The 16,899-nt window shown below is 58.5% G+C and overlaps 3 protein-coding genes across 4 annotated transcripts; 2 read left to right on the top strand and 1 right to left on the bottom strand.

Annotated features, from left to right (window-relative positions):
- Nucleotides 1–4,170: 4,170 nt before the first annotated feature.
- PCP2 (Purkinje cell protein 2) lies at nt 4,171–5,756 on the top strand. Of its 2 annotated transcripts, none has more exons than XM_043911682.1 (4): nt 4,171–4,305; nt 4,420–4,534; nt 4,787–4,911; nt 5,571–5,756. In XM_043911682.1, the coding sequence occupies exons 1-4, from the start codon at nt 4,303–4,305 to the stop codon at nt 5,688–5,690; spliced, it is 363 nt and encodes a 120-aa protein (XP_043767617.1). In that variant the 5' UTR covers nt 4,171–4,302; the 3' UTR covers nt 5,691–5,756. The 2 variants fall into 2 exon arrangements, with proteins under 2 accessions (XP_043767617.1, XP_043767616.1); XM_043911681.1 differs by having other exon boundaries at nt 4,255–4,305; nt 4,420–4,552.
- LOC122699563 (protein PET100 homolog, mitochondrial) lies at nt 5,750–7,611 on the bottom strand. Its single transcript, XM_043911683.1, has 4 exons — nt 7,469–7,611; nt 6,684–6,770; nt 6,514–6,546; nt 5,750–5,900 (listed from the first exon to the last, which is right to left on the bottom strand). The coding sequence occupies exons 1-4, from the start codon at nt 7,493–7,495 to the stop codon at nt 5,817–5,819; spliced, it is 231 nt and encodes a 76-aa protein (XP_043767618.1). The 5' UTR covers nt 7,496–7,611; the 3' UTR covers nt 5,750–5,816.
- A 50-nt stretch (nt 7,612–7,661) lies between these two features.
- Nucleotides 7,662–16,661, top strand: XAB2 (XPA binding protein 2). Its single transcript, XM_043911679.1, has 19 exons — nt 7,662–7,854; nt 8,955–9,103; nt 9,374–9,497; nt 9,728–9,925; nt 10,648–10,782; nt 10,857–11,021; nt 12,280–12,424; nt 12,835–12,986; nt 13,095–13,214; nt 13,308–13,439; nt 13,572–13,703; nt 13,870–13,983; nt 14,882–15,044; nt 15,135–15,325; nt 15,511–15,633; nt 15,728–15,899; nt 16,101–16,230; nt 16,345–16,454; nt 16,549–16,661. Exons 1-19 carry the CDS (start codon nt 7,804–7,806, stop codon nt 16,608–16,610), a joined length of 2,568 nt encoding a protein of 855 aa, XP_043767614.1. The 5' UTR covers nt 7,662–7,803; the 3' UTR covers nt 16,611–16,661.
- Nucleotides 16,662–16,899: the final 238 nt, after the last annotated feature.

The following is a 16,899-nucleotide window of genomic DNA, read 5'->3' as shown; positions in this document are numbered from 1 at the left end:
TGGGGGAAGGTTGGAGCTAAGCCAGCAATTATTGGGTGCTAAGTTCTCAGTTGGGGCTTCTCTGGTGGCTCAGATGATGAAGAATCTGCCTGGAATGCAGGGGTTCGATTCCTGGGTTGGGAAGATCTCCTGAAGAAGGAAATAGCAAACCCACTCCAGCATTCTTGCCTGGAGAATTCCATGGACAGAGGAGTCTGGCGGACTACAGTCCATGGGATCACGAAGAGTCTGACACGACTGAGCAACTAACACGCACACACAGGTTCTCAGTCGATGCTGCAGAGGCCCTGATGGGCAGTGCAGGTTGGACAATGAAACCGCAGCTTGGACTGACCCTTGTCCAAGGCCGGTGATGAATAGGCCTATTGCAGTCTGAAGCACGAGTCAGTCCCAGGAGGTATGCTAGTCACAGCCTTGCTGATGCACACTTGAATTCATTGGCATGTTCAACTGCTTGCACCCATACACACACACACACATCTCAATTTACACTCGACTTGAAATTTCAGGGCCTTCCCCGGCTGTGTGCCAGCAAAGGGCTGACACTTTATCACACAGCCAGGCACAGTCCAGCATCACCTCTTTTCGATGAGGATTTAAGGTGTGACACTCATGTGTGGATGCAGCCTCCTGAGCTGGCTCAGTCTTTAATGTGTGCTTTTATTTGGCCGTGTTATTTTTAAGAGTTTAGCCAGGTGCCAGGCCCTTTGCCACTTTCACAGGATGGGCATGGGACCGTCCATAATGAATAAGACCAGAAAGCCTGTCAGGCACACTTAAAGTTGAATGGAGGAGGAGGGGAGAGAATGATCAATTATGCCTTGAGGAAATAAAGTGACGCGATAGCAAATTTGGGGGTGGGATGGGGGCACTCTATTGGGGGTGGTGCCAGAGGGGTATCCTGAGGAGGTGATCTTTTAACCCTGAACGATACTAGGGAGCAGCCGTGCATAGAAAAGCAGGGGATGAGATTGGAGGAGTGGCTGGAGTGAGATGAGAGTGGGGATGCCCCCCTCCCCGACAGAAGCTGAGGTTGGAGGGGCCACAGAGACCAGACCCCAGTGGGACATGGCAGGACTAACCTAGCCCAGTTTACATGGGATTGAGAGGTTTTCAGGACCCAGGGCTTTCAGTGATAAAACTGGGACAGTCCTGGACAAACCAGGAGGGCTGGCCTTTCTACAAAGGAGCTTGGGTTTTTCTTTTGTTTCTCTCTCTCATGTTCTCTCTCTCCCCCTCTCTACCATCCTTTTTTGTTTCTTAGCTTTATTACAATATAATTCACATACAATTTAACCACAGAGAGGGGACAATCAATTGCTTTTGCCATATTCACGGTTGTGTATCCATTACCTGTCAATTTAAAGTTCTTTACTGAAGTATAGTTGATTTATGTCAATTTCTACTTTACAGCAAATGATTCAGATATGCACGCACATTCTTTTTCATATTCTTTTCCATTATGGTTTATCACAGGATATTAAATACAGTTTTGTGCTATATTCTATGTAAAAGTTTGCATTTGCTAACCCCAAACTCTTAATCCATCCCTCCTCCACACCTCCTTGCATTTGACAACCACAAGTCTCCTTTCTATGTCTGCTAGTCTGTTTGTGTTATGTAAATAATTTGTGTCATATTTTAGATTCCATACATGAATGAAATCAGATGGTATTTCTCTTTCTAACTTATTTCACCTAGTATAATAACCTCTAGGTCCATGTTGCTGCAAATGGCATTATTTCATTCTTTTTAATGGCTGAGTAATATTCCATTGTGTATATGTACACATCCATCTGTTGATTCTCCATCTGTTATCCATTCACCTGTTGTTTCTGTGTCTTAGCTATTGTGAATAGTGCTGCAGTGAACACTGGGGTGCACGTATCTTTACAAATTACAGTTTTCCAGATGTATGCCTAAAAGTGGGATTGCTGGATCATATGGTAGCTCTATTTTTAGTTTTTTGAGGAACCTCCAATACTGTTCTCCATAGTGACTGCATTATCTTACATACCCACTCACAGTGTAGGATGGTTCCCTTTCCTCCACATCCTCTCCAGCATTTATAAGATTTTTAAATGATGGCCATTCTGACCAGCATCACCAGTCAAGTTTAGAACATCTCCATGATCCCATGGTGTTCAGGTTTTCTCCTGAGGACAATGGGGGCCAAGGGAGAGTTCTGAGTGGGGGAGGGAGGGGACCCCTGTGTTTCCTGAGAGGAAGGATGGATTGTAGGGGCAATGGCCGGGCAGGGGGGCGGGGGAGGGGTGGAACTGGAAAACCCAGAGGAAGCTGGGACCACCTCTAGCGTCTCAGTCTGTCCCCTGGTGGTGAGACTCTGTAGGGTCTGGCCTCACTCTACCAGGTGAGGATAATCAGGTCTTCTTGCTGCTATGGGCTCAAGGGTGTGCTAACCACCCCCTTGAAGGAAAAAAAAAAGTATGTTACAGTCCTTACTCCCAGTACCTTAGAATGTGCCCTGTTTTGGATATATGGTTTTTGCAGGTGCGGTTAGTAAAAGATGAGGTTGTGCTCCAGTAGGGTGAGTCCACAGAGCAGTGTGACTAGTGTCCATGTCTTAGGACAGCCGTGTTGAAACAAGTACATGAGGGGGATGTCTGTGATGACAAAGGCAGAGACTGAAGTCCTGCAGCGACAAGCCACAGGATGCGAAGGACTGCCGGCAGCCACTCGAACCCAGGGAGATGCAAGGGAAGATTCTCTCCTCCGCATGGCCCTGCCAACACCTGTACTTCTGGCCTCCGGAACTGTATGACGATAAATGTCTGCTGCTCTAAGCTACCTCGTTTGGCACACTTCGTTAAGACAGCCTGGGGAACCAATATGTCTGGGGAGGAGCAGGACATCATGTTGGCATTTGGGGTCATGGGGCCACGGAGAGGATGTGGACAGGGGCTCCAGAGGGCAGTGGGTTGTCTGGGGAGGAGGACCAAGCTTTACAATCAGGCAGAGATGGTCATGGTGCAGCCCCTTTATCCTGAGAATAAGCTTTAACTGGTTTCCAGAAAGGCATCCTGGGAAGGGGGTGGGGTGCACATGGGGTCCTCCCAACAGCACCCTCTCCCGGGGCACTGATGGGGAGCCACAGCTGCTGGGGGGGGGGGTTCCCTCTTGCCTCCCTCGCCAGGACTCTAGCCTCTCATCCCTAATCGGGACTGGGGGAGGGGCGTCAAGTGGGAGGAGACAGGTCCACTTGGCATTGGTGATGGGGAGACAGGTGCTCCCACAACTTCCTGGTTTTGGGGGGGGGATGGGGTGGGGACAAGCAGGCCTGGGGACAGTAGTAGAAGGGGTGGCCAGGAGAGAGAAGTGGAGCCAGGCTAGCTGGTGGTGGCTCAGGTGTCCTTGAGCTTCCTTTCCTCCCACCACCTGTGGATGCAACTGCCTTTCCAGCAAATACGGGTGGGCAAGGTGGATGCAGATCTCACCTGAGCTGTCCCATGGTCCAGTCCTCTCCCAAGGGGGTCCAGTCAGCTCAAGTTCTCCACTGTGGGGACCCTGCACCCCACCTCAGAGTCCATGAGGCCCAGCAGGTCCTAAACCCAGGTCACCCTGCCTCCTGCCCCCACAGCAACCCCAGCCTCACGCTGCAAAAACAATTATCTGGATCATCTTTATGGGGCTTAAGCTTGGGTGGGAGCAGATGGGGCATGAGCTAGGGATTTGGGGCTGGGTATCCACTACACACACCCTGCCCCCCCATATCCCAGTCTCTTAAAAAGCCTTCTCTGGCCTGGGGCCGGGGCAGAGGCCAGCGGAGAGGTGGACTGGATCCAGGGGAGGGGAGCAGGGACAACAATGGACCAGGAAGAGGAGGATGTGGGCTCTGCCTGTGACAAGGTGAGCAGGCCCCACCCCCCACCCCCCACTCAAGGGCCCATGAATGACAAGACTAATTCGTTTGTAGGGCACCTAATTAGCAAGGAGTCTTCTGGGACCCCTGACCCAGTTGCCACCTAAGAAGGTGCAGGAGGGCACTTGAGGTTCTGAATGCCTAATCCGGCCCCCAGCGAGGTCAGGGCTCTCAGTGATGACCCCATGGGGGGAGGGGGCTGGGATAAGGGAGCAGCCCCTGGGAAGGTCCCCTGGCTCGTGCCTGAGTCCCAGGTCGCCCCGCAGTCAGACCCCTATGTAGGACGTCAGCCCTCTCTCTTGGGGCAGTGCTGCAGTCACGTGGCACTGCTGGTGGGCCCCTGGGGCAGGGGCCAGGGCAAGATTGAGGAGACTCATGTCTCATTTGGAGCAGCTCTGCAAAGCAGCACATCGGCGGGGACCATGGTGAGAGCCACGGAGAAGCTCAGGGCGGGCCCGGGAGCCAGGTGGAAGCTGGCTGGCTGGGTTGAGGGGTCCCCTGGCTGAGGGCCGGCTGGACTGAGCCTATCTATTCCTCAGGCTGGCTCCCCAGACCAGGAGGGCTTCTTCAACCTGCTGAGCCACGTGCAGGGCGGCCGGATGGAGGAGCAGCGCTGCTCGCTGCAGGCGGGGCCGAGCCCAGCCTCTGACAGCCGTGAGAGCGGACAGCAGGGTGTGCAGAAGTGGCTGTGATGTGGGTGGCCGGGCATGAATGGGGCAAGTGGCCACCTGGGGGACCTGTGGGCAAGAGTCTGAGAAAGTGAGCCGGTGACTGGGGACAGAGATGCCCATGGGTTGGGGGCAGATACCAGCATGCTTCTTGGAGGATGTGAGTGGGGGGTGGCAGGGTGGGCTCGAGGGCTCCAGCTGGGCTGTCTGAGCTCCCCACGGCCTCGGCTCCACGCAGAGAGTGGCCCTGCACCCGAGATGGACAGCCTCATGGACATGCTGGCCAATACCCAGGGCCGCCGCATGGATGACCAGCGAGTGACGGTCAGCGCCCTGCCTGGCTTCCAGCCTTTGGGCCCCAAGGTAGGTGATGATCTTCCTGGGCTGAGGAGAGACCAACCAGGCTGAGACCTTTAACCCTGCCTTCCACCCCCAGCCAGGAGTGCAAGGGGCCCCACCCCCACCTCTGTCCGTCCATCATCTGGTAGGAGCACTCATCCTGAGTCCCCGCCAGTCACAACACCCCAGTGGATCCAATATCCCAATTCGGAGGGAGGGCAGAGGCCCAGATAGCACTGAAAAGGGATCAAAGTCATGTCTGGGGCATGTTCAAGTCAGAGACATGGCGGGAACTCAAGGCTCCTGAGCCCGGGTGTCTGAGAGCTGTGAAGAGGTGATGGAGAATAGACCCCTCCCTGGGAAGGCACCCCGAGGGTAGAGGACAGGTGAGCTTGTGCAGAGGACGCATCCAGACCCCCACGGGTCCACATCACACATACTTGCCCACAGCTTGGCTTCTGATCAGGACCCCAGTGAGGCCCCCAAGACCCACCAGCCCCAAAATACCACCCTTAATGTTGAGTAACCGAGGAGCACAGAGGCTCAGGGATGGTGGGAGCAGGTAAGGGGAGGGGGGAGGTGTGACTCAGTTGCCATCTGCCGCCTCCCTCCAGTGTCTGTGTCCCCCTCTGGCTGGCACTACCCTCGCCCCCTCTCTTTGGTTGATCCCTGTGTATCAACAGGACGGAGTGCAGAAACGAGCTGGGACCCTCAGTCCCCAACCCCTCCTCACCCCTCAGGACCCAGCTGCTCTCAGCTTCCGTCGGAACAGCAGCCCCCAGCCCCAGACACAAGCCCCCTGAGGGCCTACGGCGTCCTGGGCCCCACTTGGCCCCTGAGAGCTGACAATAAAGCACTTCCATGAGCAAACAAAGAACCGTGTGTGTGTTATTCTGTGGGGAGGGCTGGAATTCCCGCACGTGGAGGCCTCAGGGGCTCTGCTGGGCAGCACGAAGGAGTTTCTCCTCCCGCTGCTTCCGTATCCTCTCTTTGAATTCTTCTAGCTCTCGGCGCTGGGGAGGTGAGATGGGAAGGAAAGAGAGGCAAATGCACCTCAGGGCCTGGATCTTGTTCCCAGCCCGCCTCCCCTTAACCCCCCAGATCGTGGCTTCAGAGCTCACTGTCTACAGTGAAGCCTGTGTCAATTACAACCCCAGATTAGCTTCAACCTTCAGGGGGGTTCCCTGATAGCTCAATTGGTAAAGAATCCATCTGCAATGCAGGATATCCCAGTTCAATTCCTGGGTCAGGAAGATATGCTGGAGAAGGGATAGGCTACCCACTCCAGTATTCTTGGGCTTCCCTTGTGGCTCAGCTGGTAAAGAATCCGTCTGCAATGTGAGAGACCTCGGTTCAATCCTTGGGTTGGGAAGATCCCTTGGAGAAGAGAAAGGCTACCCACTCCAGTATTCTGGCCTGGAGAATTCCATGGACTGTATAGTCCATGGGGTCGAAAAGAGTCAGACGAGACTGAGCGACTTTCACTTTCACTTTCAGGGAGAGGGCAGTTAAGGAAATCATATGTCCCTCCACTCTAGGTGCCCTGCCCACGACTGAGGGTCTCATCGTGGCCACAGGAATCCAGGCCCCGCCCCCCTCCGGTGGGAGGAAAATTACATGGCTTACCTGGTCCTCCTTCTCAGGGGGCCACAGCTCCCTCTGTAGGGACAAAGTCACAGCTGGAATCACAAGCCAGAAGCCTCCAGAGCCCAGCATCCAGGGCAGGGTCGGCTCAGGGGAGGCTGACCCTGGTCCCTCATACCCTTCCCCACCCCCTGGAATGAACCGGTGCCCACCTTGCGCTGTATGACATAGTCCTCAAACCACTCGGCCTGATTGGCAATCCAGAACATAGCCACAGGGAAGGTGAGGTAGATGGTCATCTGGAAGGGAAGAGGACGGATGAGTAGTCAGGAAGTACCATCCCCGCCTCCACCCCTACTGTACAGAGGCTGCTCAGAGTCTGGAAGACCATCCTCTGGCCGAGACGAGGTTTTTCCTCAGGGCTCTCCAGAGCCTCAAAACTCCCATCAAGGATACAGAAGTCACACACCTTTAAGTCTAGTCCCCAGAATCCAAGAGCCACCTCCCCACCCCACCCCCCCCACCCCGAAAGCCCCCTCCGAGTCTGGAAGACGCTTTCTCAAAGAAACACAGACATATTGGCCCCAGGAGCAGAAGAACTCTACTACAATAAAGGCATCTCTCTGAGACCTCAAGCCACCCCAGCTAGATTCCAGGGCACTCTCAGACCCAGGACTCATTCTTCAGAGTCTAGGAATCGGTCTAGGAGAAAGACGCACACCCACTGTAAACCCGAGAGCTCCGCCAGAGCCTTTAGTCTTCCCTCTTAGAGCCTCCTCCCCAGGTCACATCTCTCAGAGGGCTTTCCTCACACCTGCCCTCCCAGAGCCCGAAACCAGCGCCCCCTCCTCTGCGTCTCCAACTGTAAAGGTCCCTTTCAAATCTCTGGGGCTTTCGCCCCAGAGCCCCTCTCTCGGAGGCCTCCCTTTTCAGAGCCTTCTCCTCATACAGGAAGAACCCCGCGCCCAGCCTTCCGACCGCTCCGTTGCTCACTGACCCGAAACACCTCAAGCTTCACCCCCATGTTTCTCCTCTTAGGCTTCACAGCCGCTTCCGCCCAAAGCAAACCGTCCAACAAGGCAGTAGGTCATTGGGAGTCCGCGGGATGCACTGCTAAAGCTGATTGGTCCGATTAGCTTTGCAATGACGTCATCTTAGAGCGCTCGCCTCTGCTTCCGGTAGCTGGGGCGGTCGAACGGAAAGTCAACAACACCTGGTACATGATCGGGAAGAGTTCAGCCAATGGGAAATTAGTCTGGTTCGAGAGTCCAGGCCTTTAGGCGTAGACGTCATCATACCGCGACTCCTGTCCGTACCTGGAGAGCTTGGAAAATGGTGGTGATGGCGCGGCTCTCGAGGCCCGAGCGGCCGGACCTTGTCTTCGTGAGTCCGCGGCGGCCCGGGGGTGGCATTCATAGGGGCACCGGGGCTTAGATACCTCAGGGGATTGGGGCTTGGCCACTCGGGGTATTTAGGCTAAAACTGTGCCGGTCTGAGGGCAGGAGGACCCTTACGGGCCGAAGACCGGCTGGTGATGTCTGGACCAGGCTGGTCAAGAGCAAAGATCTGGTGCCGGAGCCCAGGTGACCTGCGTAAAGAGCAAGTGGTCAAAGTTAACGGCCTGGCATCCCGGACCTGGGACGGAAATGGGAGTGCGCGGGATGTGGGCGGGAAGGGAAACTCATGTAGCTAAACTTTGAGAGTCCTGGTGTTTGAAGTAAAACCATGGTGACCAGTCCAGGGCTGGTTTCATTGGTAAAATCTAAGTGTTACAGGTAACGGTCCAGGTCTGGTCCTGAGCGTTATAGTTTATGGGATAAAGGCATGGTGCCTGGACGGGGAGAATCTTGGGAAAAGAAGTAAAGACCTGGTGATGTGGAGCTGAGTGGGCGACAGCCAGTAGAATCCTGGAGAGTCAAAGTCTTGGTGTTTGGAGTAGAGGCGTGGCATTTTCACTAGATTGATCCTTGGTGTCTTAGTTAAAGGCTAGGGAACTTGTCCATACCTTTCTTCCTGAGATAAGGATCTAGCTTCCAACTTCTGGGGCAGAGTTGAGCTAAACTGGCTGGTGGGAGCCTGAGATGCCAAAGGTCTGCTGTTTGGGGAGAGTCATGCTCTGAGGAGGTAAGACTTGGTGACTAGGGTAGAGGCCTAGTGCCGGATCAGAACCTTGGTGCCTGTAGAGTCTGGTGACCTGGGCCAGAAAGTGGATAGCTTGATTTGGAAGGCCAAGAGAGTGATGTCTGGGTAATAGTCTCATGCCTGGCCTGGAACCCAGTGACCGAGGAGTCTGATAGTCTGGGTCACGTTGTAGGTCATCAGGTTCTGAGAGGTAAAAGTCTGGCCCAGAGTCCTGGTATCTGGGTGACTGGGCTGCAGTGGTGAGCAGTGGCATCTGGGACCTGGGTAGGGGTCCCAGTAGGAGGGTGCTGTGTTCAGGCTCTGAGAGCAGGTCTCTTCTCCCCATACCCTGGCCCTGGCAGGAGGAAGAGGACCTCCCCTATGAGGAGGAAATCATGCGGAACCAGTTCTCCGTCAAGTGCTGGCTCCGCTATATCGAGTTCAAGCAGGGGGCCCCCAAGCCCAGGCTCAATCAACTGTATGAGCGGGCGCTCAAGCTGCTGCCCTGCAGGTGAGATTGGCAGCAGCTGCCCTGCCTGGCCCCGCCCCCTGCCCCACCCTACCTTTTCCCATCACACCAGAACTGGCTAGTAGGTCCCAGGTCCCTCCTCGGTGTTGTGTCAGCGAGTAAACATCCCAGGAATCGCTGAGCACACCTTCCCTGATGTCCTGGCCATTCTCCCCAGGCCCCTGCTCCCAGCACTCATCTCATAGGGCAGAGGGGAGGGTCCTGGGAGTCCAGAAAAGCTGACCAGTCACTGCGCCTCCCTCCACCTCCCAGCTACAAACTCTGGTACCGCTACCTGAAGGCCCGCCGGGCACAGGTGAAGCATCGCTGTGTGACCGACCCCGCCTATGAAGATGTCAACAACTGCCATGAGAGGGCCTTTGTGTTCATGCACAAGGTGGGGAGGGGGCGTGGCTGGGCCAGGGAATGAGTAGGGAGGTGGGGCTCAGAGTCCACAGAGGTGGACAAAGCAGGGGTGGGAATTCTGTGACCTCTGTGCATGCCTGGCTGAATGAGACTTAGTTCCAGGGGCACTGGGGTTCTGGGTCCTGCTGCAGGGGACATCCAGCATCCTGGGGCCCAGTGGTGAGGCTGGCAGCTCAGCCCCTCCTCTCCCCACCCCTCCAGATGCCCCGGCTGTGGCTGGATTACTGCCAGTTCCTAATGGACCAGGGACGTGTCACGCACACGCGCCGAACTTTCGACCGGGCCCTCCGGGCGTTGCCCATCACCCAGCACTCTCGCATTTGGCCCCTGTACCTGCGCTTCCTGCGCTCACACCCCCTGCCTGAGACTGCCGTGCGGGGCTACCGGCGCTTCCTCAAGGTGAGCCCCCAAAAGGGCGAGACGGGGCCAGGTTCAGGCAGGTGGGCCAGTTCCCCAGGTCAGGGCTTTCCAAAAACGGGCTTGTTGGGGCACTGTCTGCCCTGACAGACAGGAAATGGGAACATGGCTTGTTGAGACAGACAGGCTTTTGTTTGTGAGTTCTGTGTTCAATCTCCAGAGAGTCTGCGAGCATCCACTCCACATCAGGCATTGGGACACGGGTGCTGGGGACAGCGTGGCTAAGACAGTCCCTGCTTGCATGGAGCTTTCAGTCTCACCTGGCAGACAAATGCTTACGACCTGACTGCATAAACCAGAGTAAATCTGCAACCATGAGAGAGCAGGGAACAGGAGATAAACACATACCAGGCAGGGCTGAGAGTTGAGGGGCAAACAGTGTGGAGGCCTCATGTGGTTTTCCCAAATTTATAGTCTCTTCTGCATTGTGAAATCCTTAGCGCAGTGCTGTTTTAGGTAGGGGGCTTGTGATGAAAGCAAGGCCTGGTCTGTGCAGGCTGGACTACTGGTGTCTAACCCAGACCAGTGAGGGCTGGAACTGGACTGGTGAGGGCTGGGGCTAGACAGGTGTGGCTAAGACTGGGAGTGCAGCACTAGCTCCTGCCCAGGACAGTGGTGGGTGGCTGACCGGAGGTGGGGTGGGAGGAGGCATGGTGGTGTGGCCTTGTGGCCCCACTGACAGCCGGTGGTGTGTGGGTGCCCAGCTGAGCCCTGAAAGTGCTGAGGAGTATATCGAGTACCTCAAGTCAAGCGACCGGCTGGATGAGGCGGCGCAGCGCCTGGCCACCGTAGTGAACGACGAACGCTTCGTGTCAAAGGCCGGCAAGTCCAACTACCAGGTGGGCCCTGGGGTGCTGGCCGGGCGGGAGGGCTGGCCGCTTGGGGCCAAGGCTGACCTTCCCTCGCCCTGCAGCTGTGGCACGAGCTCTGTGACCTCATCTCCCAGAACCCTGACAAGGTGCAGTCTCTCAACGTGGACGCCATCATCCGCGGGGGTCTCACCCGCTTCACCGACCAGCTGGGCAAGCTCTGGTGCTCGCTGGCCGACTACTACATCCGTAGCGGTCACTTCGAGAAGGTGCCTGGGCAGGCAGGGGTCTGGGAGCGGGGCAGGGCCTTCTTCCAGCACTCAGCCTTGGGGGACACCTGTGGATGTGCATATGAGCAGAAAACACATGCCGATGTATTGCTAGTACACACCTTTGCACATGCCTTCCTGAAGGTGGGGCGAGGCAGACTGCCCGGCCCTGCTAGCAAGCGCACCCACCTTGAACCAGCGAAACCTATGGTCCATGGTGGTAGCCTTGGACCTGTTTTAGCTTGGGTGTCCTCATTTGCTGAAGTTTCCTGAGAATGAACTTTTGAGAGTGACAGTTGCCTTCCCACCTATTGGGACTCGGGCTGGAGTCGGGGTTTGGTGTGAGGGTCCCTCCTGAGTGTTGGTGTTACCATCTGTTCATGTTAGCTGTTCTTGTGGCAGTGGAGTGGCAAGCTTGGGGATGGGGGCAGTGTGGGGGTGGCTTAGAGAGATCCCTGGAGGGGCTGGCTGGGGCTGCGAGGGTGGGGAAGGGGTGGGCCAGGGGCGATCAGAGCAAGAGGGCGGAGCTGGAGTCGGGGCCCAGAGGGGGCCATGCAGGCCTGGGGGAAGGGGGAGCCCTGCAGGCCAAGAGGGGGCCGACTGTGTCCCGCTACAGGGAGCTGCCAGTTAGCCAGCTGTGAGCAGGACACAGGCCTGACCAGCTGTGCGTTTTAGAAAAATACAAAGACCCTTCAGGCTGACACTTTGAGTGGACCACATAGGCCGGGGCTGACAGCAGGAGACTGGCCAGGCAGGGGCAGAGTGATGGGGCCTCCCACCACTTTCCTTTCATACTACCTGTCCCCTTGGGGTTTGGGGGATGACAGGGAGAATGTGTGCTGGAAAAGGGGGTCGGACTGGTGTGTGGGATACTTTGTAGCAACAACTGAGCTCTGCGTGGCCTGCTAAGGTTCAGATCCTGGCAGGGTGGTTGGTCTCCTCTTGGGTCCCACTGGGGCTGGGCCGTCATGTATCTCACTTGAGCCCCATGGTGCCTGCACGAGGAGCTGTCACTCTGTTTACTGATGAGGAGCCAAGGTCCCCAGATCATCTGGCAGAAGAGGGGAAGGGAGAGCTCTGACCATTGTTGGGTGCTGGCGGGGCTGGGCAGGCCCCGGGAGTACCCTGCAGGGGTTCTGATTTGGGACGGGTGCTCAGAGGCCAGTTCTGTCAGATGCTTAGGGTCCCTGCGGTGGGCACACGTGCCTCTCCCCTGCACTTTCCTTACACCCCCCTCCCCCGCGTCCCTTCCCTGCAGGCTCGGGACGTGTATGAGGAGGCCATCCGGACTGTGATGACTGTGCGGGACTTCACCCAGGTGTTCGACAGCTACGCCCAATTCGAGGAGAGTATGATTGCAGCGAAGATGGAGACCGCCTCGGAGCTGGGGCGGGAGGAGGAGGGTGAGCTGGGGGAGAGGGGTCCCTAGTGACTTGCTCAGGGTGAGTGGGTCTTGGGGTCAGAGGCCAGCAGCAGGGGAGTGTGAGTGGGTGGGTTGCCAGAACTGGAGACACTTTTCAGTGGGGCTTGGGTTGAACGCTGGTGGGAAGGGAGAGCAGGGTGGACAGCGAGGTGGAGAGGGGGCCTGGGCCAGCACTTTGCAGGGAAGGATGTCTGGGGAGGGGAGTGGGATTGAGGGGTTTCCAGGATAACCTGGACCCTGTGCAAGTGTGGGGTCAGAGTGGCCCTGGGGCAGCTCGGGGAGGGAGTGCCCAGATGGACAGTGGGGGTGTGGGGCTAGGGACTGGCTGTGAGCTGGAGGTACCCCCCGGGACCGTGAGCTGACGCCCTCCACTCTGCCCCGACTTCCCAGACGACGTAGACCTGGAGCTGCGCCTGGCCCGCTTCGAGCAGCTCATCAGCCGGCGGCCCCTGCTCCTCAACAGCGTCCTGCTGCGCCAGAACCCGCACCACGTGCACGAGTGGCACAAGCGTGTGGCCCTGCACCAGGGCCGCCCCCGGGAGGTGCGTGACGGCCCCACCTCCAGAGCCTGTCTTCGCCCCGCCCTCCTCCAAGGCCCGCCCCCTTCCCACCAGTTCCCCGCCCAGCCTGACTCAGCCCTTCCCGCCCAGATCATCAATACGTACACGGAGGCTGTGCAGACGGTGGACCCCTTCAAGGCCACCGGCAAGCCCCACACGCTGTGGGTCGCTTTCGCCAAGTTTTACGAGGACAACGGGCAGCTGGACGATGTGAGTATGGGTGTCGCTTATGGGCGTCTTATGGGTTCTCTGCCCCGCCCCCTGGTGGGCGTGGTCTCAGCCTGGCCTCTGCCCGCCCCGCAGGCCCGCGTCATCTTGGAAAAAGCCACCAAGGTGAGCTTCAAGCAGGTGGACGACCTGGCCAGCGTGTGGTGCGAGTGTGGCGAGCTGGAGCTCCGGCACGAGAACTACGACCAGGCCTTGCGACTTCTGCGGGTGAGTATAGGCGGGCAAGGGGTGGGATAGGCAGGTGAGGGGTGGGATGGACGGGTTTGGGCGCTGCAGGGTGTGCGGTCAGGGTTCCGGAGGACCCCTGAGCGCCTCCCCCTGGGGTCCTTGCCCCTGCAGAAGGCGACAGCACTGCCTGCCCGGCGCGCTGAATACTTCGATGGCTCAGAGCCTGTGCAGAACCGTGTGTACAAGTCTCTGAAGGTGTGGTCCATGCTGGCCGACCTGGAGGAGAGCCTCGGCACCTTCCAGGTGAGCCCCTGGAACAGGATGGGGGTGGGATTGCACCTTCCAGCTGAGCCCCTGGGATGGGGTGGGGGATGGGATGGGACGCGCTCCCTGGGAGGGGAAGGGGGCTGACTCCACCCCTGGGGTGTGCCTGTCCCCACCCCCACCCCCCACCCCCCGCCCCCCGCAGTCCACCAAGGCAGTGTATGATCGCATCCTGGACCTGCGCATCGCTACGCCACAGATCGTCATTAACTACGCCATGTTCCTGGAGGAGCACAAGTACTTTGAGGAGAGCTTCAAGGTGAGGGGGTCCCCACCCAGGTGTCTGGGGAACTGTTCATGTGCTCAGGCAGCCCCCACAAGGTACCCACCCATTGGGCAGCTTAACCCACAGAGGTGCTTTTTCATCCTCGTGGAGGCCCGAAGTCTGAGATCAAGGTGTGGGCAGGGTTGTTTTCCTCCGAGACACACACCCCCCCCCCCCCCCCCCCCCCCCGCCGCCTCTGGCTTGCAGAGGTCTCCTCTCTGTGGTGTTCTGGTGTGGCTGCCTCTGCTGTCATGAGGATGTCAGTTGTGTTGGAGCGAGGTCACCTTAGTCATAGCATTTTAATTCAAGTCACATCTTGTAAAAATTTTTTTTCCAAACGCAATCTTGTTCTGAGGTACTGGGAGCTAGGGTTTTGACTTGAATTTGAGGGAACACAGGGACACGGGTCAGCTTGCGACAGGCACAGAGTTCTGCCTGTGTGTGTGTGTGTGGTGGGGTGTCCCTGCCCTGCTGCTCGGGTGACGGGTTGTGTGCACTTGACGGGTTTTCCATATGTGTATGTACACTCAGAAGTTTTGGTTGTGTACATGTGGGGACCGTGCACATATCTGGACAGGGGGGTGTTGTACACATGAGTGCCGCCTCTGAGTGTCAGGCCTGCCCCCCGCCTGGGTGGTGACCTTTCTCCCCAGGCTTCAGTGTCTGTGGAGCTGAGGATTTATTCCCGTTTTCAGCCATAAAGTTGCTGAGTTACCTTAGTGAGTCCTAGTCCAGCTCTGTCTAGGGTCCTGGCAGTCTGTAGAGGGAGACAGGCCACATATTGGCCACCAGGCTGGGTTTTAAGTGCGTGATCATGGGGAGGAGCAGGAGGGAGGGGCGGGCATGAGGGGTCCTCCTGCTGAGGGCTCACACACAGCACCCCCTTGGGCAGGCATATGAGCGCGGCATCTCGTTGTTCAAGTGGCCCAACGTGTCGGACATCTGGAGTACTTACCTGACGAAGTTCATTGCCCGCTACGGGGGCCGCAAGCTGGAGCGGGCACGCGACCTCTTTGAGCAGGCGCTGGATGGCTGCCCTCCCAAATACGCCAAGAGTGAGAGGGGTCATGTGGTCTTGGGGGGGGGCGTCGTATCCCGGGCCCCACCGCTGACCTCACCCCACCCCCGGCTTCGTCCTGCCGCAGCGCTGTACCTGCTGTACGCCCAGCTGGAGGAAGAGTGGGGCCTGGCGCGGCACGCCATGGCAGTGTACGAGCGCGCCACCAGGGCCGTGGAGCCCGCGCAGCAGTACGACATGTTCAACATCTACATCAAGCGGGCGGCGGAGATCTACGGCGTCACCCACACCCGCAGCATCTATCAGAAGGCCATTGAGGTGCCCGCCTTGGGGGGTGGGGGGAGGGGGGCAGAGGAGGGTCTTGCAGGCAGGGAATCTGAGCGAGCCTGTGTGTGTGTGGCAGATGGCAGGCCCACTGCCCAGGAGCCAGCCTGGTGTGCCCAGAGCGGTGTGTGCACCCCCACCCCCATCCCAGCCTCCCTGACCCCTCCCAACCCCACCAGGTGCTGTCTGATGAGCATGCCCGGGAGATGTGCCTGCGGTTTGCTGACATGGAGTGCAAGCTCGGGGAGATCGACCGCGCCCGGGCCATATACAGCTTCTGCTCGCAGATCTGCGACCCCCGGGTAGGGACGGTCCTGAGCCTGGGGAGGGATGGGCGGGGGGTGGGAGGTTGTGGCCAAGCTGACCAGCTCACATTCCTGCTACCCTCCTCTGCAGACGACCGGTGCCTTCTGGCAGACGTGGAAGGACTTCGAGGTCCGGCATGGCAACGAGGACACCATCCGGGAGATGCTGCGGATCCGCCGCAGTGTGCAGGCCACATACAACACACAGGTCAACTTCATGGCCTCACAGATGCTCAAGGTGTCGGGCAGCGCCACAGGCACCGGTGAGTGAGCCCTTGCCATGGGCGCTGGCCGCCCAGGTCTGCGAGCATCAGGGTCCACCCTGTCCCCCACGCCTCAGGCTGGGAACTCCCTGGGGGACCGGGGCCTCAGGCTCAACGTGGGGGGCGCTCAGCTGCACCCAAAGCAAAGCAGGCGCGGTCCCCGTGGCGTCTGAGCCCCACGTTCCCTGCCCCCGCCCCCAGTGTCCGACCTGGCGCCCGGGCAGAGCGGCATGGATGACATGAAGCTACTGGAGCAGCGTGCCGAGCAGCTGGCGGCGGAGGCTGAGCGGGACCAGCCCTCCAGGGCCCAGAGCAAGATCCTGTTCGTGAGGTGAGGGGGCGCCCTGAGGCCAGGGCTCGGGGCCAGCCAGCTCTCAGGAGGGGAGGCGCCGGGAGGTGGGGGGCCGCCGGCCCGGCTGAGCAGTGTGGCCCCCACCCGCCCCAGGAGTGACGCCTCTCGGGAGGAGCTGGCTGAGCTGGCCCAGCAGGCCAACCCGGAGGAGATTGAGCTGGGAGAAGATGAGGATGAGGATGAGATGGACCTGGAGCCCAACGGTGAGGGGCCAGTGGGCCAGGTGGGGTGGAGGGTGGGGGCGGGACCCCCTCCCAGAGAGTGACCAAGTCCTCCTCACACCCCGTCCCCATCCAGAGGTGCGCCTGGAGCAGCAGAGCGTGCCAGCCGCTGTGTTCGGGAGCCTGAAGGAAGACTGACCCCCACCCCTGCCCATTCTGCCTCTCCCCTCAATGAAGCTTGTGTTTGTATGTCCTGGTCTGAGCCTCCTTCCTGCCCGCCCTCTCCTGCTGCCCAGGTGCCTGAGGGGTTTGCCAACTCAGCGCCCTGCCCCCCTCCACCCCCGGATTGGCTCATGTGGGAGGTGGGGCAGCTGGGCTCCAGGCCAGGGCAGGCACCCGCCCCAACCTCACCCCACTGAGCCAGTTCTGGACTCTGAGGCCAGTCTCTCTGCAGCCTGAGGGCTTGATCCTGGAGGGGCCCCACCCC

This window comes from Cervus elaphus, chromosome 9 (genome assembly GCF_910594005.1).
Source record: "Cervus elaphus chromosome 9, mCerEla1.1, whole genome shotgun sequence".
Classification (NCBI taxonomy): Eukaryota; Metazoa; Chordata; class Mammalia; order Artiodactyla; family Cervidae; genus Cervus; species Cervus elaphus.
Note: the sequence above shows the minus strand (reverse complement) of the source record. Positions and strands in the feature narration are given on the sequence as shown.